The 20,787-nt window shown below is 43.0% G+C and overlaps 1 protein-coding gene across 1 annotated transcript; it reads left to right on the top strand.

The window, feature by feature from the left end:
* Window positions 1-3,409: 3,409 nt before the first annotated feature.
* On the top strand, window positions 3,410-18,063 carry Oser1 (oxidative stress responsive serine rich 1). The gene is made up of 4 exons (XM_034496352.2): window positions 3,410-3,551; window positions 7,129-7,249; window positions 11,726-11,839; window positions 16,788-18,063. The coding sequence occupies exons 2-4, from the start codon at window positions 7,173-7,175 to the stop codon at window positions 17,470-17,472; spliced, it is 876 nt and encodes a 291-aa protein (XP_034352243.1). The 5' UTR covers window positions 3,410-3,551; window positions 7,129-7,172; the 3' UTR covers window positions 17,473-18,063.
* Window positions 18,064-20,787: the final 2,724 nt, after the last annotated feature.

Raw genomic sequence — 20,787 nt, 5'->3', positions numbered from 1 at the left:
AAGGTGACAGAGGATTTTTTTTTTTTTTTTTCGAGACAGGGTTTCTCTGTGTAGCTCTGGCTGTCCTGGAACTCACTCTGTAGACCTGGCTGGCCTCGAACTCAGAAATCCACCTGCCTCTGCCTCCCAAGTGCTGGGATTAAAGGCGTGCGCCACCACCGCCCGGCGTGACAGAGGATTTTAAAGGAAAAATGAAACAGTAAAAAAAGAAATTGGGAGTGAAGGAGACTACTGGAGTAGTCACAGAGACTCCCCTGGGGAAAGGGTATGAGCAGAGACCCAAATAAAGAGCTGAGCTGTGGGGAAACAATGTTGTAGGAGAGGACATAGCAAATCTGAGAGGATCTGAGGGAAATGTCTGGTAAAGGCCACACAAGGAGAGAATGGCTGGAACCAAGTCCCAGACCTGGGCAGTCAACTTCAAGCTGATAGTGTTGTGTTCTGGCAGTCAGATGTGTGTCAGGTGTTGGACAGGGGAGGTTAAGAACAGTAACAGGTCAGGAGGGAGGGTGTAGCCAGACTGCTCCTTCCTTTCCAGGAATCCCTTGGGTATGAAGTCACTTTCTCAGAAAGTGCCTAACTTTGTGGAGATGTGCTAACAGATGTTTTTACTTTTTAGTACTTAATGTCATCCTGGGTGGAAATAAGGTAAATCAGGAGGTTGTCAGGATGGTATTGAACATCCACTAACTCTCAAGGACTGTGCTCTGCGCTAGGAACTTCTTAGTGACCTAGAGATCATCTCTGGGGTTTTTAAACCAAGCAATGCTTTGAAATGGTAGCTCAAAAACACATATTTGGGGCTGGAGAGACAGCTCTGCAGTTAAGAGCACTGACTGTTTTTCCAGAGGTCCTGAGTTTAATTCCATATGGTGGTGCACAATCATCTGTAATGGGATCTGATGCCCTCCTCTGGTGTGTCTGAAGACAGCTACAGTGTACACATACACATAAAATAAATAATTATTTTTTAAAAAAGCCCAACACATATTTGGTCTAGATGTAAGTCAGCTGGTAACATCTGAGGGAGAAACTATTCCTTTATTATTTCCCAGGAGATGTTGAGGAGAGCAGCTGTGAATGAAAGTCTGTAAAGACATTTTGGAATACAAATAATCTTTATTTATTGTTCATATGTGTTACCGATGTATGTGTGGGCACAGATGTTAGGAAAGGCCACTAAGTTATGAAGTTGGTTCTCACCTTTCACCTTTACGTGGGTTCAAGGGACCAGGCTCAGGGATTTGCCCTTTACCCACTGAGCTATCTTCCTAACCTAACTTACGAGCACTATATGACACAGGACAAATGAAGCTAGTACGTTAGTTATCTCCTGAATCCCAGTCATCCCTGTGATGGCATGCGTATGCTTGGCCCAGGGGAGCAGCCCTATTAGGAGGTGTGGCCTTGTTGGAGTAGGTGTGTCACTGTGGGCGTGGTCTTAAGACCCTCCCCCTAACTGCCTGGAAGTCAGTCTTCTACCTCTCAGCTTCTACTGCGCCATGCCTGCCTGAATGCTGCCATGTCCCTGACTTGATGATCCTGGACTGAACCTCTGAACCAGTAAGCCAGCCCCAATTAAATGTTGTTCTTTATAAGGCTTGCATTGGTCGTGGTGTTTGTTCACAGCAGTAAAACCCTAACTAAGACAATCCCTATCCGTAGAATGTGTAAACATCACAAGAATATTACATTTGAAAAGACGGTACAGAGTTATTGCCAGCATCGGTTAGGACTGTTAGTAACCTTCAGTGAGTTACAAGAGGATTTTTTTTTCCACTCTGGGCCAGTTACTATCTAGAGAGAATTTGAAGGTTTTATTTAGGAACCATCACAAGCTTTCTGTTTAACAACCCCATATAGATGCTCCCTAACTTACGAAAGGGTCACATCCTACTCAGCAGATCACAAGGGGAAACATCCTGAGTCCAAAACACACGGAATACAAGTGAAGCGCTGAGCGCCAGAGCTCAGCAACACAGAACACTAGAGTATCAGTTTGCCCTTGTGATCCCGTGGCTGAATGGGAGGTGCAGCCTCTTCTGCTGGTCAGCATCCCCAATCACAGGGTGTATTTTAGCTTGGAAAACCAACAAAATTCAAAATCCAATGAAGTTCCCATCGAATGCTTTCACATCATAAAGCAGGATCAGGCTTAAAAAAAAAAAAAAAAAGAAAAAACAAACAAACCCAAGTCAGCTGTCTGGAGGGTGGAGGTGGGGGAAGGGAGAGGGCTGTCTGTCCAGTGAAGTGTAGATTCCAGTCTCCGTGGGTTGACTCCAAGTTAAGCTGGACATGGCTATCCTCTCTAGCAGCCACTTCTAGAAGAGGAGAGTTTGGATTCAGGGGGAAACCCACTCTAGGGTGTAGTTGCCAGAACCAACTCTACTGAGGAAAGTCGTTTTTCCACACAAGGATTTGAGAAGTGGAACTCCAGGGTGGCAGGCCATGGGGGAAAGCGCCCAAGATAGAACAGGTTCTGACAATGGCAGTAGGGGGAGGACTTTCACAGCCCACCCTTGCGAGATGGGCAACTGTCAGGTCACTAAAAACCAGAGACAGGTAAATTGCTTAACACCTTCTTCTTGCAGAATTTAATGTGTACGTGCGTTTCCCTCCTGTACTCCCACTTAATGCTCCGAAACCATCCTTGGAAAAACAAAAACAAAATGCCTTCGCTGAAACAGTTTAATTTCCAGACTTAGTAACCGAAGCCCAGAGAGGCAAACAGTTGATTCCAGTTATCAAGAGATACGTCAAAACTGAAGGCACCGTAACCCGAGGCAGGGGGAATCAAGGTGAATTTCCGGCTGGCCTAACAAATGAGATCCTGTTTTTGAAAAATCAAACCCACAAAACCTAAATAATTTCTATTCCAATTCCGGGCAGCATCCACCGCCTGGGCCTCGTCCAATTAATACTTTCTTGGCTTCTCTCCGGACCCAAAGACACGACCCACAGTGAGGGTTGTGGACCGAGTGAGTGCAAGCGCCCTTGGTTGCGTGTAGGAAACTCCGCCAAGCATTCCAGGAGGCATCGGCTGACGCAAACACTCCCGCAGCCCACCGAATCCCGTTGGCTTGGGGACTTCAAGAGAACAAGAAGGAACCAGACTACGCCAAGCGAGCAGCGGTGCCTCTTTAGCAGCAAGACAAGCCGCCGACTCACGTGACAGAGAAGAGGAAGTAGGCACGCCCAAAAGCCTGCCGGGAGCGAACCCAAGCCAGGGGGCGGAGGGAGCGAAAAGAATAACAGGAAATGACTTAAGACGCACGTGCTTCGGAGAGGGGTTGGAGCTGCGCCTGCGAGAGGCGGGACTGCCGCCGTGCGCCTGCGCAGTTGCGGCTGGCCGAGCTGCCGAGTCACCGAGGTGGGAGGAGCGTGAGCGGTGGGCAGGGCGCGAGCCAAGTTGCGCAGGCGCAGTACGACCCGGGAGGCGCGGGCCACCCTATCTGCGGGGTTTGGATCCGGGTCAGTCAGGCGCGGCAGTCGCGGAGTGACGCTCGGAGCGGACGGGGCCCGATTCCCCGGAGCGCCCCAGCTGCGAGGAGGTGAGTGGTCTGACGGGACGAGGAGCGAGGGACGTCGCGTCCGCCAGGCCTCCCACCCGCGGGAGGCGGAGTCCGGCCCCCCTGTCGGGTCTCGGCGTCTCCCTGCGCCGTCGGTCCGGCCCGGCCTGGCCCCTCTGCTGCCACGGCCTGGAGTACGAAGCTGCGCGGCCTTCGCTTCCCGCCTTCCTGCGTTCCCGCGGTGCCCGGGCCGCGCCGGCCGCAGCTTCCCCTTTCGTTCTCTTTGCCGCCCTTTGCCCCTTCCCGCCTTTTCCCGCCCTGGGAGCCGCACTTCTCTCCGCTTGCCTCCCGCGGCTTCACTCACGTCTCCTCCCGCGTTCTCTGCGCCGCAGCAACACTACTGCCTCCTCTCCAAGTCCGTGGTTGGCCGGGGCGGGCAAGGTACAAGTCGAGACTGCTCCCCGCTTGGGTGTCCTCGGGTTCTGACCTTTCCCGGACGACTCCGCTTGACTGTGATAGACAGAAAGGAACGAACGTGTTGCCTTGCTTGTTGTCCTGTGATTTGAGGGATTGAGTGGGTGTGCCCAGAGAGGTGTGGATATGTTTTTGTCCTGGGGACAGATTGATTCTATCCCGGGTCGTTCGGGAGGGTTGCGGGACAGGGTTGGGTTTTTTGTTTTGTTTTTGTGTTTTTCCAAGGCTCTGTACTTCCGAGATGTCGGGGGAAATGTCTTCGCTTTAACTTTGTGTGAGGGTGCGTGCAGGTCTCATATTCAGTCTCCTGAAAATGAGGAGTTCGTCTTGAAACTTAAGGAGGAGAGCTAAGTTAAAACTTCAGAAGTGTAAACAAGACTGTGCACACGCACGGTATTTGTGGAAAGAAACTGGGATGTGATTTGGCTTAAAACCACACAAGGTAACTTCTTAAAGGCTTTTTGCAAGTCTGAGCTCTTCGGGCATTCTTTGGAAGTGAGAGCAATGAAAGGGTAATAGCAGAATCTCTCTCTTACAGTGTTAATGTAAGTGAAGATGGGCAATCTAGTCACCTGTTGTATAGAGCTGTTGAGCTGAAGCGTCCAGAATGGGGAGCTAGGAACAAGGGGGAGTGTAGTAAGCCTTTTGTAATTACTAGCATGCTCTGATCTAGCCCCTGAGGTTAAGCCTAAGAGGTTAACCTTTGCTCTGGGTTAAAGTAACTGGAGAAAAACATGAGCAGTCACAGTGGTGGAAGTTTGAAAACAAGTTGGGCGATACTTTATTCTCAAAAGTTTTTGGTCTGTAGCCAGATTTTTATTTTGGGCTGTTGGGGTTTTTAATGATATATCTGTTAGTGTCTCAACAAGAATGCTAAGTTTGTATTACCATCTAGGGTGGTCATCTGCCATACTATTAAGTCAGCACTGTAATTAGAAGTTGTGAGGCTTAGCTTGGCAGCTTCTTAGCTAAGTGTGAGTCCTGGAGAGTTGGAGTGAGAAGCCATCCCTACTGAAATGGACTCCCAGGACCCCTGCATTCAGTTCAGCCTCTGTTGTGGCATACAAGGTAGTGCTAGGAGTCTTAGAAGTACTTGTGAAAGGAATGGATTTCTGCCTGCGGTATTACCAGTGTACATGTGGCCTGGTGTGTATGGGAGAGTTTCATACGAAGGTCAGAGTGCAACTGGGGGAGTTGTTTCCTTCTGTTACTCAAGTTCTAGGAAACAGGCTCAGGTGGGCAGGCTTAGCCATGCACCCTTACTTTTTGAGCCAATCATCAGTCTTCACAAATCCAGCTTTCATGGAGTTGTGGTAGCAAAAAGAAATTGTTTACCTGTGATAGACCTTTGTATATGTGTGGCACTCCAGACATACCAGAACTTAGCCCTCTGCTTAGTATATAGAATACTGTGTATTTGGAGAAATCCTCCTCCTGTGAAGAATTAAGAGACCAGAGAAATTTGAAGTCATGTGGATGAGGTTTCCTTGTGTTTGTGACCTGGTTAAAAAACCACATATTTGGGGAAGTGGGTTTGTTGTCTTCTGATATTGAAGTGAAAACTAGCTAAGTTCTTTTGAGGCTGAACATGCACACAAATGTCAAACATTGTGACATCTTGACCTTTGGAATATTAGAGGTCTCATAATAACATATAACTCTCTTGTGAGAAATAAGCTGGTCTAGAATCAGTACCTAAAGGTCCATAGAGAGGCACTGCTCTCTCTGAGAGTGCCTGGGGGTGGGGGGTGGGGTAGGGGACTAGGGGGGTACCAGGTTAGATATAAAGGTAAAGTATATCCTTGGCTTAAAAAAAAAATATTGTTCTTTAGGTTTTTTTCTCCCCCCTCTCCCTTTTTGGATACTGACATGTTTATTTGTTCAAGATTTAGTACTCTGGTAATTTGAAGATTAGAGAATTTATTTCCTGTCTGTTTGAGTTGATTATCCTTTATTTCCTTCCTTTGTTTAAATGGAAAATCAGAGTAGCCAAAATTGAGACTTTCAGTGGTCAAACTAGTTAGTTAAGAGGAGAGCACATGGAATCATATCTGCAGAACAGTATTCTATGAATTTGTTTTTTACTTCTAACTAAAGAGATGTTCTGCTTTGTTCTTTACCTATTTTTGAATATAGGCATCATTGTTTCTTGAGTAATGACTACAGTACCCAAAGTTTACAAACACCTAATAAAGTTTAAGGTCAGAGGAGTAAGAGTATAAAGTAACCAGTGATGATTGAAGTCTTTATTCCTGTTTTAACGACAGCAGCATACGGTTTTTCATGTATACTGATATATTGGTTAAGATTGCTTTGTACGATGTGGTGTCATAAAATCATACTTAGAATTGTTAGGATCAGACTAGACAGATACTCAACAGCATTTTAATCAGTCAGAGTGTTGCAGTTTGAGCTTTCTCTTGTCTCTCTGATGGTAATTTTGTCCATAGATTTCTAGACATGTGCAATCAGGAAGCTTTTCTCCCCTCATTTAATAGTCTGAAACATAGTTCTTAGATTTTGTTTCCAAAACTAATAAGAGTTTAAAGCATTAACTTTTTAGGTGGTTTTGAATACTGTTGGTTTATGTGTCTAGAATGAGCTACAATCCAAAATTGAAAGGCTCACCTGTGATCCTGATCTTGAGGCTGGGAGATACAAGTTTCTGACTTGGATCTTGAGACATAGTGGCTATAAATCCCTGGAGACTAAGACAAAGAGATCTCTGAGTTCAAGGTCATCTGGGACAAAACAAGTCCCAGATCCAGGCATGGTAGTCCACGCCTTTAATCTGGGCCACATCTTCTGCTGGAGACCTATATGAAGACATTAAAAGAAAAAAGATTCTCTCTTGCCTGTTTGCCTTGTGGAATTGAGCAACTCCTGGATCCTTACACTTCATTTACAGCTGCTGCTGACCATTGTTGGGGAGTTGGACTACAGACTATAAGTCATCAACAAATTCCCTTACTATAAGCGTCCATGTGTGCGTGCGTGCATGCATGATAAGCTCTATAGTCGCTCTATAGTCTGGTTATATAACCTGCTGCTTAGAAATAAAAAGATGTTTCTCTCCTAACAGTAATTGTGTAAGGAAATATACTCCTGATTCCGCTGATTTTCACTTTTCTTATTTCCTTTTTAGTATTAACGGGAGGGAACATCAATAGGAGTACAGAAACCTTCACAATGAAATCTGAAGCCAAGGATGGAGAGGAGGAAAGCCTGCAAACTGCCTTCAAGAAGCTAAGAGTGGACGCATCAGGGTAATTGAACATGTGATATGTAATTTAGGATTATTTATTTACTGGATTTAAACAGTCTTTTGTTTAAAATGTTACTCTTAACACTTTGTTCATCCTAGGGTATATAAATGGTAATATCTTGTCTCTTCTATATTCTGTGTACATATTTGAAGAACAGTAGTTCATTTTACTCTAAGGTGGAGTGCGTTGGTTTTTCTTAACTCTCAGGAGGTCCTTCTTTCCTATTTTAATGTTAAATATTTAAATGGTAAATCAAGTAGTATCTCACCAGGAACTTCTCATATACCTCAAGGGAATCACAGTATTTTTTGTTTTTTTTTTACTAAAAGTGAATTGGCCCACTAAAGGTCTTTGAAGACATTCTTGATTTCACAGTCTCTAATTGTTAAATCTGTCTATGGAAACCTGTATTCAGTAGGGGTCTGTCACCAAGATTAATAGTCTTAGAGTTTTTCGCCAAACTAGTTGGAGCATCTGCAGACCAGCTGTTGTCTTAAGTATTATTTCACCCTTTAAAAATGTTGTGTGTGGATAGATCTCTTATGCTAGTTCTTCTGGCCCTGAGACAGATGAAATCTCATGTTAATGAATATGATTTTTTTTTTTTTGGTTTTTCAAGACAGGGTTTCTCTGTGTAGCCCTGGCTGTCCTGGAACTAACTCTGTAGACCAGGCTGGCCTCGATCTCAGAAATCCGCCTGCCTCTGCCTCCCAAGTGCTGGGATTAAAAGCGTGCGCCACCACTGATGTGATTTTAATATGATTTTTTAAAAATGAATCCAAACTGAACACTGAAAGCTCAAGTTGAGTATTACAGTAATAATAGTCCTAGACACCAGTATTTCACTCCTGCCCCGAGTAGAAAGTACTTGGAACACATTTAACCCTCTCTACTCTTTATCTTAGAAGACAGACACTGTTGTCTTAGTTTAGAGGATGCTCACAAAATGAGGTCACTTTTTTTTTTGGTTTTTCGAGGCAGGGTTTCTCAGTGTAGCCCTGGCTGTCCTGGAAGCACTTTGAAGTCCAAGCTGGTCTCGAACTCAGAAATCCACCTGCCTCTGCCTCCCAAGTGCCAGGATTAAAGGTGTGCGCCACCACTGCCCGGCCTGAGGTCACTTTCTACTGATAGAAGTTACAGTTGGAGTTTGAACCCAGAGTGTCTTGCTCTGGAACTTGTTCTTAGCCATTCTTTCATGTGGTCCATTGCAGACAGCATGGAAATATTTTACAAACTAAAAACCAAGTAGATGCTAATAGCTGCCTCCTATGACTAGTCCTGTTGTTGGCTTACCCGAGAGTATTTATGCTAATACATCTGCTCAGTGGATGCTAAGATGCTCGTTTGCTTCCATGGTACTTTAGAAAAGTATCATTTTCCCAGTGGTTTTACAGCACAGATTTTTGCCATATCAGTACTTAGAATCACTCTTTTGTTTTGGGCTTTTGAGACAAGGTCTTACTATGTATCCCAGTCTGGCCTTCTAATCAGCATCCTTCTTTCTCAGTCTTCTGAATGCCGGCATTATATCCATGTACCACCATTCCCAACTGTTTATTGTTGCTGTTGTCTGTGTTATTTTTGATGGAAGTGCTGTCCTGTGGATAGAACTGTGATCTGGCCCATGTAACTAATTGTTGTGGAGCTGAGCTGTGTCTCCCAGCCCAGGATAAACCTTTTGAGAAAAGGAACGGAGTGGAAGAACATAACTCTAGATTGTGTTTTTAGTATACTCTTTGTGATTTTTGGTGTATAAGCAACTTTTAATTTTAAAAAACTCTAGAAGTATACACATACATGCATATAAATTCTTTAGTATATAAACCTATATAAGTGACTTCACATGTACACTTCTTGATGTTTTAAGAAACTGGAAAAAAAAAAAAAAAACAGAAAGGCTGGGCTGTGGTGGCGCACGCCATTGATCCCAGCACTTGGGAGGCAGAGGCAGGTGGATATCTGAGTTGAGGCCAGCCTGGTCTACAGAGTGAGTTCCAGGACAGCCCAGGCTATACAGAGAAACCCTGTCTCAAAAAAAAAAAAAAAAAAACCACCACCACCACCACCAACAAAAAAAAACCCCAAAAAAGAAAAAAAAAAAGAAATTGAACTATAAGCTCTGTATTGTGGCATACAATTTTAATCCCAGTACTCAGGAAGCAGGTAGATCTCTGTGTTATGAGACCAGTCTGGTCTACATAGGGAGTTTCAGGACAGCTAGGGTTACATAAAAGAGACCCTGCTTCACAAAGAAAAGAAATTAGAATGTAAAATTAAGCTATTGATGGCACTATGAGTTATTTAGACCATTATAAAATGCCTTGCAAAATATCCATGCAGTTCATGGTTGTAAATTACACATTTGGGTGCTGGAGACAGGGCTCAGTGGTGGAGAGCACATACCAAAGTTCAGTTCCTAGCACCTGTCTTTAGCTATTTGTAACTGCAGCTCCAAGGACATCCTGTGCCTCTGGCTTCCACTGAGAGTTGTACTCAAAAGCACATGCCCATTCACAGATAGAAATAATAAATAATGAAATATACCTTTTAAAGAAATTATATACTTGTAGCATGTGATGTGCCTTTATTAGAATTATAGGAGGAACAGTAGAGAATATTTGAGAAGGAATGAGTAATTAGCATGACTAAGCAGAATATGACTTGGAGAGTCTATGCAGCTTATGTTTCTGTTTCCTACTGTTGTCATATACCGCGCGATGGGACTGCCGAGGACTGACTCATTAAGCTTTACCAGGAGTTTAGCATGATCCTGTTCAACAGGTTTTGATTTTCAGTGGTATTTGTCTTATCAGAACAAATGTCTTTGATTTGTTATAAATGAATAAACCTATAAAATATTTTATAAATATTTTAAAATATTTTTAAAAAAATGAAAGGATAAGAAGTAAGAGTCACAATTTAATCTCTAGTTCCTTTATATGTAATGCTGTATATGGTGTTTTATTTTTTTGTTGTTTTTCTGAGACATGGACAAGGTCTCTCTGTTTAGCCAGGCTGATTCCATCTTGTGATCCTCCTCCTCAGCCCCCTGAGTGCTGGGATGGTGGTCATGATGGTTTAGGTCATGCCGTACACTGGCATTTACCATAGTGTCTCTTAGGATAATTCAAACACGTTTTCATGTCATTAAAAGTTCTTTGTGCTTATACTTTTAGGGATTATACTTTTAGGTTAGGAGGTTAGGACAGGGTCTTTCTATGTATGTAGTCTAGGCTTGATTTAACTTCCTTTAATCCTTCTGCCACTGCTTCTAGAATTACTGTGAGGTACTAACATGTTTGGCTCTGTGTGTGTGTGTACACGTGCATGTGGAGACAAGACAACATGGAATGCTATTCCATGGATGCTATCCATCTGTTTTTTGTTTGTTTTTAGAGACAAACTGTCTCACTAGCCTGGAGCTTGCCAAGTAGGCTAGGCTGGCTGGCTAGTGAGTCCCTGGATCCTGTCTTCCCCCCAATCAGCTCTGTGATTTACAAGTACACACCATTACACTTGGCTTTTTAATGTTAATTCTGGGTTCAAACTCATGTTCTTGTGTTGTGTGTATTTTGGAAGGACTTAAATCAAAATGCGTATGTTGGTAGTCTTGATACAGATGGTTCTTGTTTACATTTTTAAAAAAATGTTGTTCGTTGGGAACCCATAGTACTTTTGTATACTTTTAAATTAAGGTTTAACTGAGTAACATTTCAGATTTACTAATTGCAAAAGAAAGAAAATCTTTCTAAAGGTTGTAAAATACTCAAAAGTGGCATCCTTTGCTAGTTGAATTGACTCTTAATGGTAGGCTCTTGAACTTAGTTCCTATATCTGTGATTTTGTAGGTGAAAGAACGTCAGTATCATTAGCATTCTCCCTGAGCATAGAAGGCTTGATCTGCCCCAGATAAACAGCCTGAAAATCTATTTATAGCCCACTGCTGGTTACATGTACAGATCATTCTCTGGCTTATGATCTTGCAACCATGAGTTTTTGGGGATCTTTCCAGTTTGGTTTTGGAGAAAATTTTACATTAAAAGCTAAATTTTTCTATTTATTTTCTTATCTATCTGTCTATCTATCTATTTATTAGTTTTTGAGATAGAATCTCTTTGTGTAACTGTTTGCCCACCCAGCTCTGATTACAAGCACACACCATGTGGTACACTGGCATTTACTTTAGTGTTGCTTACAATAATTCAAATGTGGTTTTTCTGTTCCTCTTTGTTTCTCTACTGGAGATTTTATTGTAGACCAGGGTGGCCTTGAATTCAGAAATCCACCTGCCTCAGCCTCCTGCGTGCTGGGATTAAAGATGTGTGCCACCATGTCCAGCTCAAAGTTAAATTTTGAGAAGCGTAAACTAGAAAGAAAATAAAGGTGTCATTCAGAATTGTATTAGGGTTAGTGAGGGTAGAAAGTTGTCCTCATGATGCAGCTTTCCATCACAGTAAACTTTGTTCTTGTCCTCAGGTCCATCATCTCTCTGTGTGTTGGAGAAGGCACAAATGTCAGAGCATCAGTCAGAACAACAGCAGATGATCCCAAACCGAAAACCATGTGTGCATCTAAAGACAGTTGGCATGGGTAAGAGTGTCCCCCTTCCCTTTTAATTACAATGATTTTATTTGGGGCGTGGTATCTGCCAGGGGGTGTGTATAGAATCAAAGGACAACTTTTGAGACTTAGTTCTCCACCGTATGTTTCAGGGATCAAACTTACCTTTATTCTAAGCTATCTCTTTGGCCTGGGTAAGAGCATCCTATGCAGAAGATTGTTTTGTTTTGGGCTTTAAATGTGTGTCTGCTTATTTGCGTGTATATGTGTTTGCATGCTTTTTTGCATGTGCATGTTTCTGTGCAGGCCAGAGACAGTGTTGGAAAAATGTGAGCCACTTGTATTCTCTGTAAGAGAAACAGGTGCTCTTAACCACTGAGCCCTCAGCCCTACTCCTTAAAGACTTTTGTCTCCTTTATTTTCTGTTGTGAAGAGATGCCATGGCCAGGGCAACTGATAGAAGAACAAGTTTATTTGGGGCTCACAGTTTCAGAGGTTAGAGTCAGTGCCCAATCATGGCAGAGAGTGTGGTAGGCTGGCAGATGGGCATAGTGCTGGAGTGGTAGCTTGAGAGCTCACTTCTTGAGACATAACTGTGAGGAAGAGAGACACTGGCAGTGGTGTGGATTTTTGAAACCCCAGAGCCCTCCTCCAGTGACACACCTCTGACAAGACCATACCTTCTAATTTTTTCAGACAGGTCCACCAACGGGACCAAGTATTCAAACATATGAGCCTATGGGAGCCATTCTCATTCAAACCACCACATTCAATAATTTAGGATTGGGTTTTCTTTCTTAAGTGTCCAGAAAGAGAGTATGCTGTGATCCAACCTAAGGCCTGGTGATTCTTCTCAGACACTCTGCTCTTTGGCCCAATTTGGCCACTAACTTACTAAGTAGCTCAAGCTGGCCTCAAATTGCTTCCCAATTTCTGGAATTAAAAGCCTGAGTCACCATGCCTGGCTTCACAGTTTTTAAAAATGAGTTTGCTGAGACATTTTCTGAGTCTTGGCTTTTATGTTTCTGCTGGTGCATGGCAGACAAGCACACTTAGCAGTTGAGCTACATCCCAGCCTTATTATATATGTATTATTATACATACAGTACAGCTTTTGTCCTAAGGTCTACATTGTCTGAAATTAGTGTTACAGGTCTCGATTTCTGCCAGCATGTGAACGGTGTATTTTATATAACTTTTTTTTGAGACATGAGGTCTCACTCTATATAGCCCAGGGTGGTTTAAAATTCACTGTGTAGCTCAAGCTGGCTTTAACTTCCCGGCCAGTTCTCCTTTGTTTACCTATCAGGAACTGTGCTCAGTGTTGTTAGGGTTTTTCTGTTTTCCCTCCCTTACCTACTGCCCTGTCTTTTCTATCATTTACAAAGTGATTGAAAATATTTTTATTTTTACCTCTACTAATTTAGAAGGTATTTAATATCTTTTAAAAAAGTAATTGGCTTTGAAGCTATAAGCTTTTAATAAAGGCCAAAAGTTAATATTATAAACCCCCTTTAGTACTGTCTTCTGAGATGTGATTACTTAATATGCTGATTCTGCTTTACTTTTAACCCCACAGTTTAGGTTTTTTTGTTATTACTAGTGTTAATTTGTTAATATTTGCTTTTTTAGCTTCTTTGCCCACAGTTCTTATACTCTAGATCCTGCCACATACAGCCTCCTTTCCTGTTCCTAAAAAGTCCATTTGGTAAAAGTCTGTTGGTAAATAAGGCTCTGCATTGCTCTGTGTAGGGGATGTTTGAGTGGTTTTACTTGGGCTATCCAGAAGCTTGGTGGGAGAGGTTTCCTAGGATATGACAAGCCCCCCTTGTTTGTTCATTCCCCAGCATTACAAATAGTCTGGAATTATATAATATTGTGTCCTGTTGGTCAATACGTTGCCTCTCTTCCCCAGTCTGGCCACATTGAATAAATCTCATTTTCTGGTCATTACTATTTGTCTATTTTAATTGGTTTCTTGAGGCTAGAGCCTAGCTTCTTAGGCACAGATTGTGACCCCAAGTTTGGTGACAAATATATTTTTTTTTTATTTGAGAGTACCTTTATTTCATTCTTGTTTTGGAAGATAGATTGGTTGTATCTGAATCATTGTTTCTGGATTGACAGCTGTTTTAGCTCTTGTTGGGGTTTGTTGTCTTCTGGCTTTGTTGTGCTGTTGTCGAAAGGCCTACATCTGCCTAAGGTCTTTGCTATGATCTTCTAAATCACATCTTCTCTCATTGTCTGTTCCTATTCCCTCTGAGACTTGAAGCTAGAGCATTCCACAGCTAAGCTAGGTTGCCCAGACCTCTCTGTTCTCCACCCCCTCCCCCTCAGTGTTTTACTGTGTAGCATTGGTTGTCCTGGAACTCACTCTGTAGACCACGCTGGCCTTGAGCTCAGAGATCCACCTGCCTCTGCCTCCAAAGTGCTGGTGTGTACCAACACCACCGAGCTTGCTCTCTCTATTCTTAAAACCGATTCTAAATTTAGAGCTCTTCTGTTAGACTACTTTTACATGATATTTTTTCCTTTTCTCTAGTACCTTTTAGGCCATGGGTTAGCAGACCTTTTATAGAATGATAAACACACCTGTAACCCCAGCTCTTGAGAGACTCAGAAAGAATTTTCAGTTTGAGATCTGCCTTAATCTACAGTTAGGCATTGTATCCAAAAAAAAAAAAAAGAAAGAAAGAAAGAAAGAAAAAAAAAAAAAAAAAAAAAGAGGTGGCAGAGGGTTAGGAAGAGAGGCACAGACAGACAGACCCAGGAGGCTAAAGCCAAGGATATTGTGTAGGAGCTGACTGAAGAGAAGAAGGCTCATCACTGCTGTCGTCCTGGCACTTCAGTTGCTGAGGCAGTTTCAAGATAAAGTGGTCCACCTGGTAGGGGTTCTGGTGGAGAGTGTGGTAAAGGGCACTCACTTTACTCTGATAGAGACCCAGCTCTCCTAGTGTGCTTATCTACCCTCCAGATTCCATGGTGCTTTTGGATGTTTTATTTTATATTACCACTTGTGTGTGTGTACACATAGATGTAGGCATGTACCACAGTGCACATTTGGAAGTCACACAGCAGTTCTGGGGAGTTGGTTCTGTGTCCACTGTAGGTTCTAGGGATTGAACTCAGGCTATTAGATTTGTGAAACTCATTGAGTCATCTCCCCTCTCCCTGGTTGGATTCTTGAACTAAGATGCTACTTCTCAATGCCCAGCTTGTGGGTGGTAGCTAAGTGGGCCCCAAAAGGTGGGAGAGAATGGGGAGGAAAAGAGGAATGAAGGGTCACCCTATCCTCATCTCCATGGCTCAACAGTTGTAGCCCATTGAAGAGCAAGATTCACAGGCTGTACAAAACAAGCCGGGCAAAGCTTATGCTGAGCATGTGTGAGGCCCTATTTATCTTCCCGTCAGTAGTTTTCATAGCAGTATTTTATTTAGTCTGTTTCATTTAATTCCAAATACAGTTTTATTTTCCTTTCCCTTTCTATCTCTGTGAGACAGGTCTCACTGTAACTCAGGCTGGCCTCAGGCTTACAGCCCTCCATCTACTTCACTTCCTGGGGGCTGGAGTTACAAGTGTGCTTCTTGTCTAGTTGATTTCCTCACCCCCTCTCCTCCTGTCTCTTCCCCCCCCCCCCCCAACCCCTCTTGAGACAGGTGGTTTGCTTGTTTGTTTGTTTTTAATGTAGTTCTGTCTGTTTTATAATTTACTATGTAGCCAAGGTTGGCCTTAAATTCAGAGATCTGCTTTCCTGCCTCCCAGAGTGCTGGAATTAAATGTGTTTGCCACCATACCTGGTTTGGTTTTTATTTCTTAAAGTTTTGTATCAGGGCCATGAAGATGAGTTAGTGGGTAAAAGGTGCTTCAGTGCTGGCAAGCAAGCCTACAGCTCTGAGTTCAGTTTCTGGGATCCACATGGTGCAAGGAGAGAACTAACTCCCAAAAGATGTCTGCACATGCATGCCAACTCCTTCCCCAAATTAAAATAGTTTTTTAAAAAAACAACTTATTTTAAGTCCTGGTGGTGGTGGCTGCTGCTGCTTCTGCTGCTCTTCCTCCTCCTCCTGTTATCTATTTAAATGCTTGTTTAAATGTTTGCTCCATAGTGCACTTATAATTCTCAGTTTCTAGAAACTTGGGGCACACTAATTCCTCTGTGTTGGAGTTTGTGTGGGTCTGTGTGCTCCTGCGTACACATGCACACTCACATGTGAAGGTAGGGGTTGTGTACTGTTTGTCTTCCTCAATTACTCTCCCCTCTTCTTTTTTTTATTTTGTTTGTTTGTTTGTTTCTTTGTGTGTGTGTGTGGTTTTTTTTTTTTTTTTGTTTTTGTTTTTTTTTTTGTTTTTTTTTTTTGTTTGTTTTGTTTTGAGGTAAGGCCTTTGAATCTGGAGCTCCTCATACCTAGTTGGACTGGTTAGACAGCAAGTCTCAGGGATCTTCCTGTTTCCTCAGCATGAGAATTACAGGTGCTTGCCACTGCACCCAGCTTTTTACATGGTTGCTGGCATGGCAAGTACTTTACTACTGAGCCAGCTCTCACTTGTCACTTTATTGTTTGTTTGCTGGCTGTGACCAGTGATAGTGGTTTGTAGTGCCAGCACCCTGTTTGTTAATGTTGGCACAGTGGCAGTGAGCCATTAGCCTTGGTACAGGAGCCATAGTCAAGCTGATGGGACTGCATTTTGGTTTTACTCCATCAGTTTATCTGCTTCTCCCATGCTCACAAGCCAAGAATGGAAGAAATAAGTGCTCTCCACGGGTCTCCCATATGTCTGGCCTGGGTGATTGTGTTCTCTCACTTGTTTCTGTAGATTGCTAATAAGGGATGCTGAATTTTTTGAGACACAAAATCTTAGGTAGTTTGGATATGGAGGCATTGATGACCTTAAACCCACAGGTCTGTTTCTAGCTGTCATGTGGACTCTCTCGGGAGGGCTTTGTATCTCCACATCTTGTGTCTTTTTCTCTTTTAGGTCTACAAGGAAGTCTTCACGAGGGGTAGTGAGAACCCAGCGTCGTAGACGCTCTAAGTCTCCTGTTCTTCATCCTCCCAAGTTCATACATTGCAGTACAACAGCATCTCCTTCCAGCAGCCAGCTGAAGCACAGAAGCCAGACTGAGCCACCTGAAGGCAACAGTGGACGGGGAATTTCAACACCCAAAGAGTTCAACACAGGAGAAAACTCTACTTCTCTTGATATTAATCACATAGGAGCAGCCATTGAGCCTCTGAGAAGTTCAGTTCTGAGGCTCCCATCAGAGAGTAAAACAGAAGAGCTCTCTGATGCTACCCAAGTCTCCCAAGAAAGTCTTACGGCCAATGATCTCTCTGACTTTCAATCTGTTTCCAAGCTAAGCCAGGGCAAGCCATGTGTATGTGTAGGCAAGGAGTGCCAGTGTAAGAGGTGGCATGATATGGAAGTGTATTCCTTTTCAGGTCTGCAGAATGTCCCTCCTTTGGCCCCAGAACGAAGATCACTTGAGGACTACTCCCAGTCACTGCACACCAGAACTCTGTCTGGCTCTCCTCGATCCTGTTCCGAGCAAGCTCGTGTCTATGTGGATGATGTGACCATTGAGGACCTAGCAGGCTACATGGAGTATTACTTGTATATCCCTAAGAAAATGTCCCACATGGCAGAGATGATGTACACCTGATAACAAGAAGCTAATTCATGTGCTTTAAACCAATGAAAGATTGTCAGAGGTTTAGTTAACGGCAGACCCAGTGGCCACTCTGTGAGAAGACATCTCTTTCTGCTCACTGTGCTTGCAATAAAAACTATTCTTGGCATCTCAGTTAATCTTCATTCTGTCAGTTTACTGAGTTCTTATGTACCTGTCAAGACAAGCAGGTCAAAAGAAAATCTCTCCTAAAAATGTTCTGAGGGCTGAAGAAACAATGACTAGAGACTGGCAGCAGTGGGGACATGGTGAAGTCCTTATAAAACAGCATATTTCAGACCTGCTTACCATATGGCAGCAAGAAACTCAAATGTGCTTTTGTAACCGAACTGAACACTTGTCATGTTGTAGATGCCAGCCCATCAATAGTAGAGCTTATGAGACTCACTTAAACTGTCTTTGGTTTAACACGGGTTTGTGTCATTAAAGGTTTCTTATGTTATTGTTGAGTCAGATATCTAAGGTTTAGATACAGTTTGAATAAACCAAGTGGCCTGTCCTTTATTGTTTTGAGGGAGTCATTAACCTTACTGTCACTAAATAAACCCCTGCTGGTGCTGTTTATCCAGAGGTATTGTGTGTTGTTTCTCAAACAAGCTGTTTAAAATGGGACTGCTAAGCACTTGGTACGTGTGGGTGTGTGTTGTACTTGGAACCAGTATGTTGCCTCCATCTCTGGTGTTTGTGTGATGAATTTCTTGCAGTCAATTGAAATATAGGTCTATGCCACTCAATATGTTTTAGACATTACCTCCCACCCTAAAATCTCTGAAGGATTTCATACCTAAACTGATAGACTTCTGGTGAGTCATTGTAAAATCCTCTCCAAAGTTTGATTAAATGGCCCAAGCTCAAGCAATTTAACTGGAAGGATAAATTCTTTTTTCCAGGAGATTTGGTTTCTTCCTTTCCCCCCGCCCCCCTTCCCTGAGATCAGGGTATTTCTATGTAGCCCTGGCCTGGTACTCCCTCTGTAGACCATGCTGGTCTTGAACTCAGATATCCTCTGCCTCTGCTTCTGCCTCTGCATCTGCCTCCTGAGTGCTGGGACTAAAGACTTGCCATTATGCCTGGCCTGCTTTTATTTTAATTCACATTATGTATACCTAAAATTACTCAGATGTCCAGCCTTGAAAGATATTAGGAAGTTTGTTTCAGTTTGCAGGATAAATCTTCACTGTTCACAAAAGTACCTCACTGGTCTTAGAGTTGACTCAAGACTGGATCTGGGCTTCACATAGGAGTCCTTTTCACTTGGGAGAAGTAGAACTTTTTACTAGAAAAGTTTAGAACCTAAGCTTCGGGAGACAGCTAGTATGCATCTTGTAAGGAGAAGGCACTTCCTAGAGTGAGGAACAAAATGTCACTATGGCACTGGTGGTGACAGGATATGGATTATTTCATAGGTCTCCAGGCAGTTTTTCCAGGACAGGACGAGGAGAATAGGATTGTTTGCTTTGCATATCTCCCTAATGTTCTAGTTCATGGGCATGCGCATGTATTCTCCAGGAGTCCACGAATTAGGTGAAGACCAGTAACTAGTGCACCTGTAAGCCAGAAACCTTTTGCATTCTTCAAAAGGTCCAACTCTAGTGTTCCCAGACTACACAGAGCCACTTAGGGTATTTTTGATTGTAAAGATGCCATTCCAACAATTAGTGTTTTGTCTTTGTAGGGACAGTGTGGTTGGTTAGCAAGCTACTTAAAATGAATTCAGATACATTTCTAAGTCTTAAAAGTTTTGTTTTATAAAGGACAAAGTCCCAGTGACCTAATAGCTTCTTGAAAGGGTCAGATCTGAGCATAGACATTCCATATTTGTGGGAATAAGCTGTTAAGTTATTTGTATCCCTCAAACTCACCATCAAAACAAACGTTCTGAGTCTGGTTTCACAAACATAACACTCAGGAGGCAGAAAGAGGAGTCAAGAGTTCAAGGCCAGCCTGGGCTACATGCCAAGACCCTGTTGTCTGAAAACAAACATGAATATTGAGGTTAAAAATCCCATGCATATCCAATTGGGCAAATTTCAATTTAGTGTTCTTCATGAGAGGATTTGAGTTGTGGATGTGACATGCTCTTTTTCAAGGGGCCTAGAGGTCATGGGGTTGTGGTTTTGGTAAGTCCTCAGAAATGGATTCTGTAATGAGAGATGAGGCCATGGATGCATATTCTGAACAATGCCACCCAGTTTTCACATGCTTTTATTTTGATACTTCTTAACTAGTTGGTAACTTGGATATTTTTCCCTTGTAGTGCAGGGAATACAATACAATACAATACAGTAGGCAAAACAATGTCCTTGTCCATGGCGGGAAAAGCATAAGTGGGTATAGATTAGGAAAAGATTAGGAGATAGGATGGGTTGGCCTAGAGAGGTGGGATTTCTATTGCATTTAAGGCAGAAGCTTCTGTGAAAAAGTGGTGTTGGATCTGAAAAAGTCAACGGGAGCCGTGTGGACGATTAATGAAGAGTACCCTTGACAGCAGAACCACTAGAATCTAAAGTCTGGAGGTCAGAGGTGCAAGGTGGCGTCAATTTGTGGATAATCAGTGGGTGGTTTGAAAGCTTTGGTTTCTAGTGAGTGAGGTTGCCGTTTGCTAGGGGTGTGAAGGATGGAGACATGAAGAGGTTAAGTTTGAAGACAGGGTCTCACTGTTCCCTGGGTGGCCTAGGTTCACTCCTGTCTTAGCCTTCAAATGCTAGGGTTACAGGCATTCAGCATGGGGACCCAAACACTGGCTACTGAGTAGATTATTGAGAAGTTTGTAGCCTTTGGTGGTTGGACAGTCAACAGTGCAGGAGCTATGTTCTGGAATTATTTTACAGGTAGAGCAGATGAGCGAATTTAGGAAGTGAGGAAGATAGGAATTAAGAATGTTCTGGCAGCTTTTAAGAAGTTAAGAGCTGGTGCAGATTTGGGATGGGGAATAGGGAATTTGGTTTTCCTGTCTGAAATGCATATTAGACGTGTAGGGCAGTTGAGTGGGTCCTTGCATTAATTACTGAAATCAGGAGAGGCACAGCTGGAGAGCCAAACTTAGGAGCTAGTATATGGCTTTTGAAGAAATGATGTAATAATATTTTAGTAGAAGAAATAAGGAACTATTCGAATGCTGTGCTTTCTGCTCATTTTGGGGGGCCTGAAACTGCTAGAAAGACATATTTGAAATAAACAGTTTGCTTTAGAAAAAATAGATGTTTTTAAAGCCATAAGAGAATGCCTAGGCAGTGAACATACAGAAGTCAGAGGAACAGGCAAGATGGCTTGGGGTAAAGCTTGCCA

The sequence above is a fragment of the Arvicanthis niloticus genome, chromosome 2 (genome assembly GCF_011762505.2).
Source record: "Arvicanthis niloticus isolate mArvNil1 chromosome 2, mArvNil1.pat.X, whole genome shotgun sequence".
In the NCBI taxonomy this organism is placed as follows: Eukaryota; Metazoa; Chordata; class Mammalia; order Rodentia; family Muridae; genus Arvicanthis; species Arvicanthis niloticus.
Note: the sequence above shows the minus strand (reverse complement) of the source record. Positions and strands in the feature narration are given on the sequence as shown.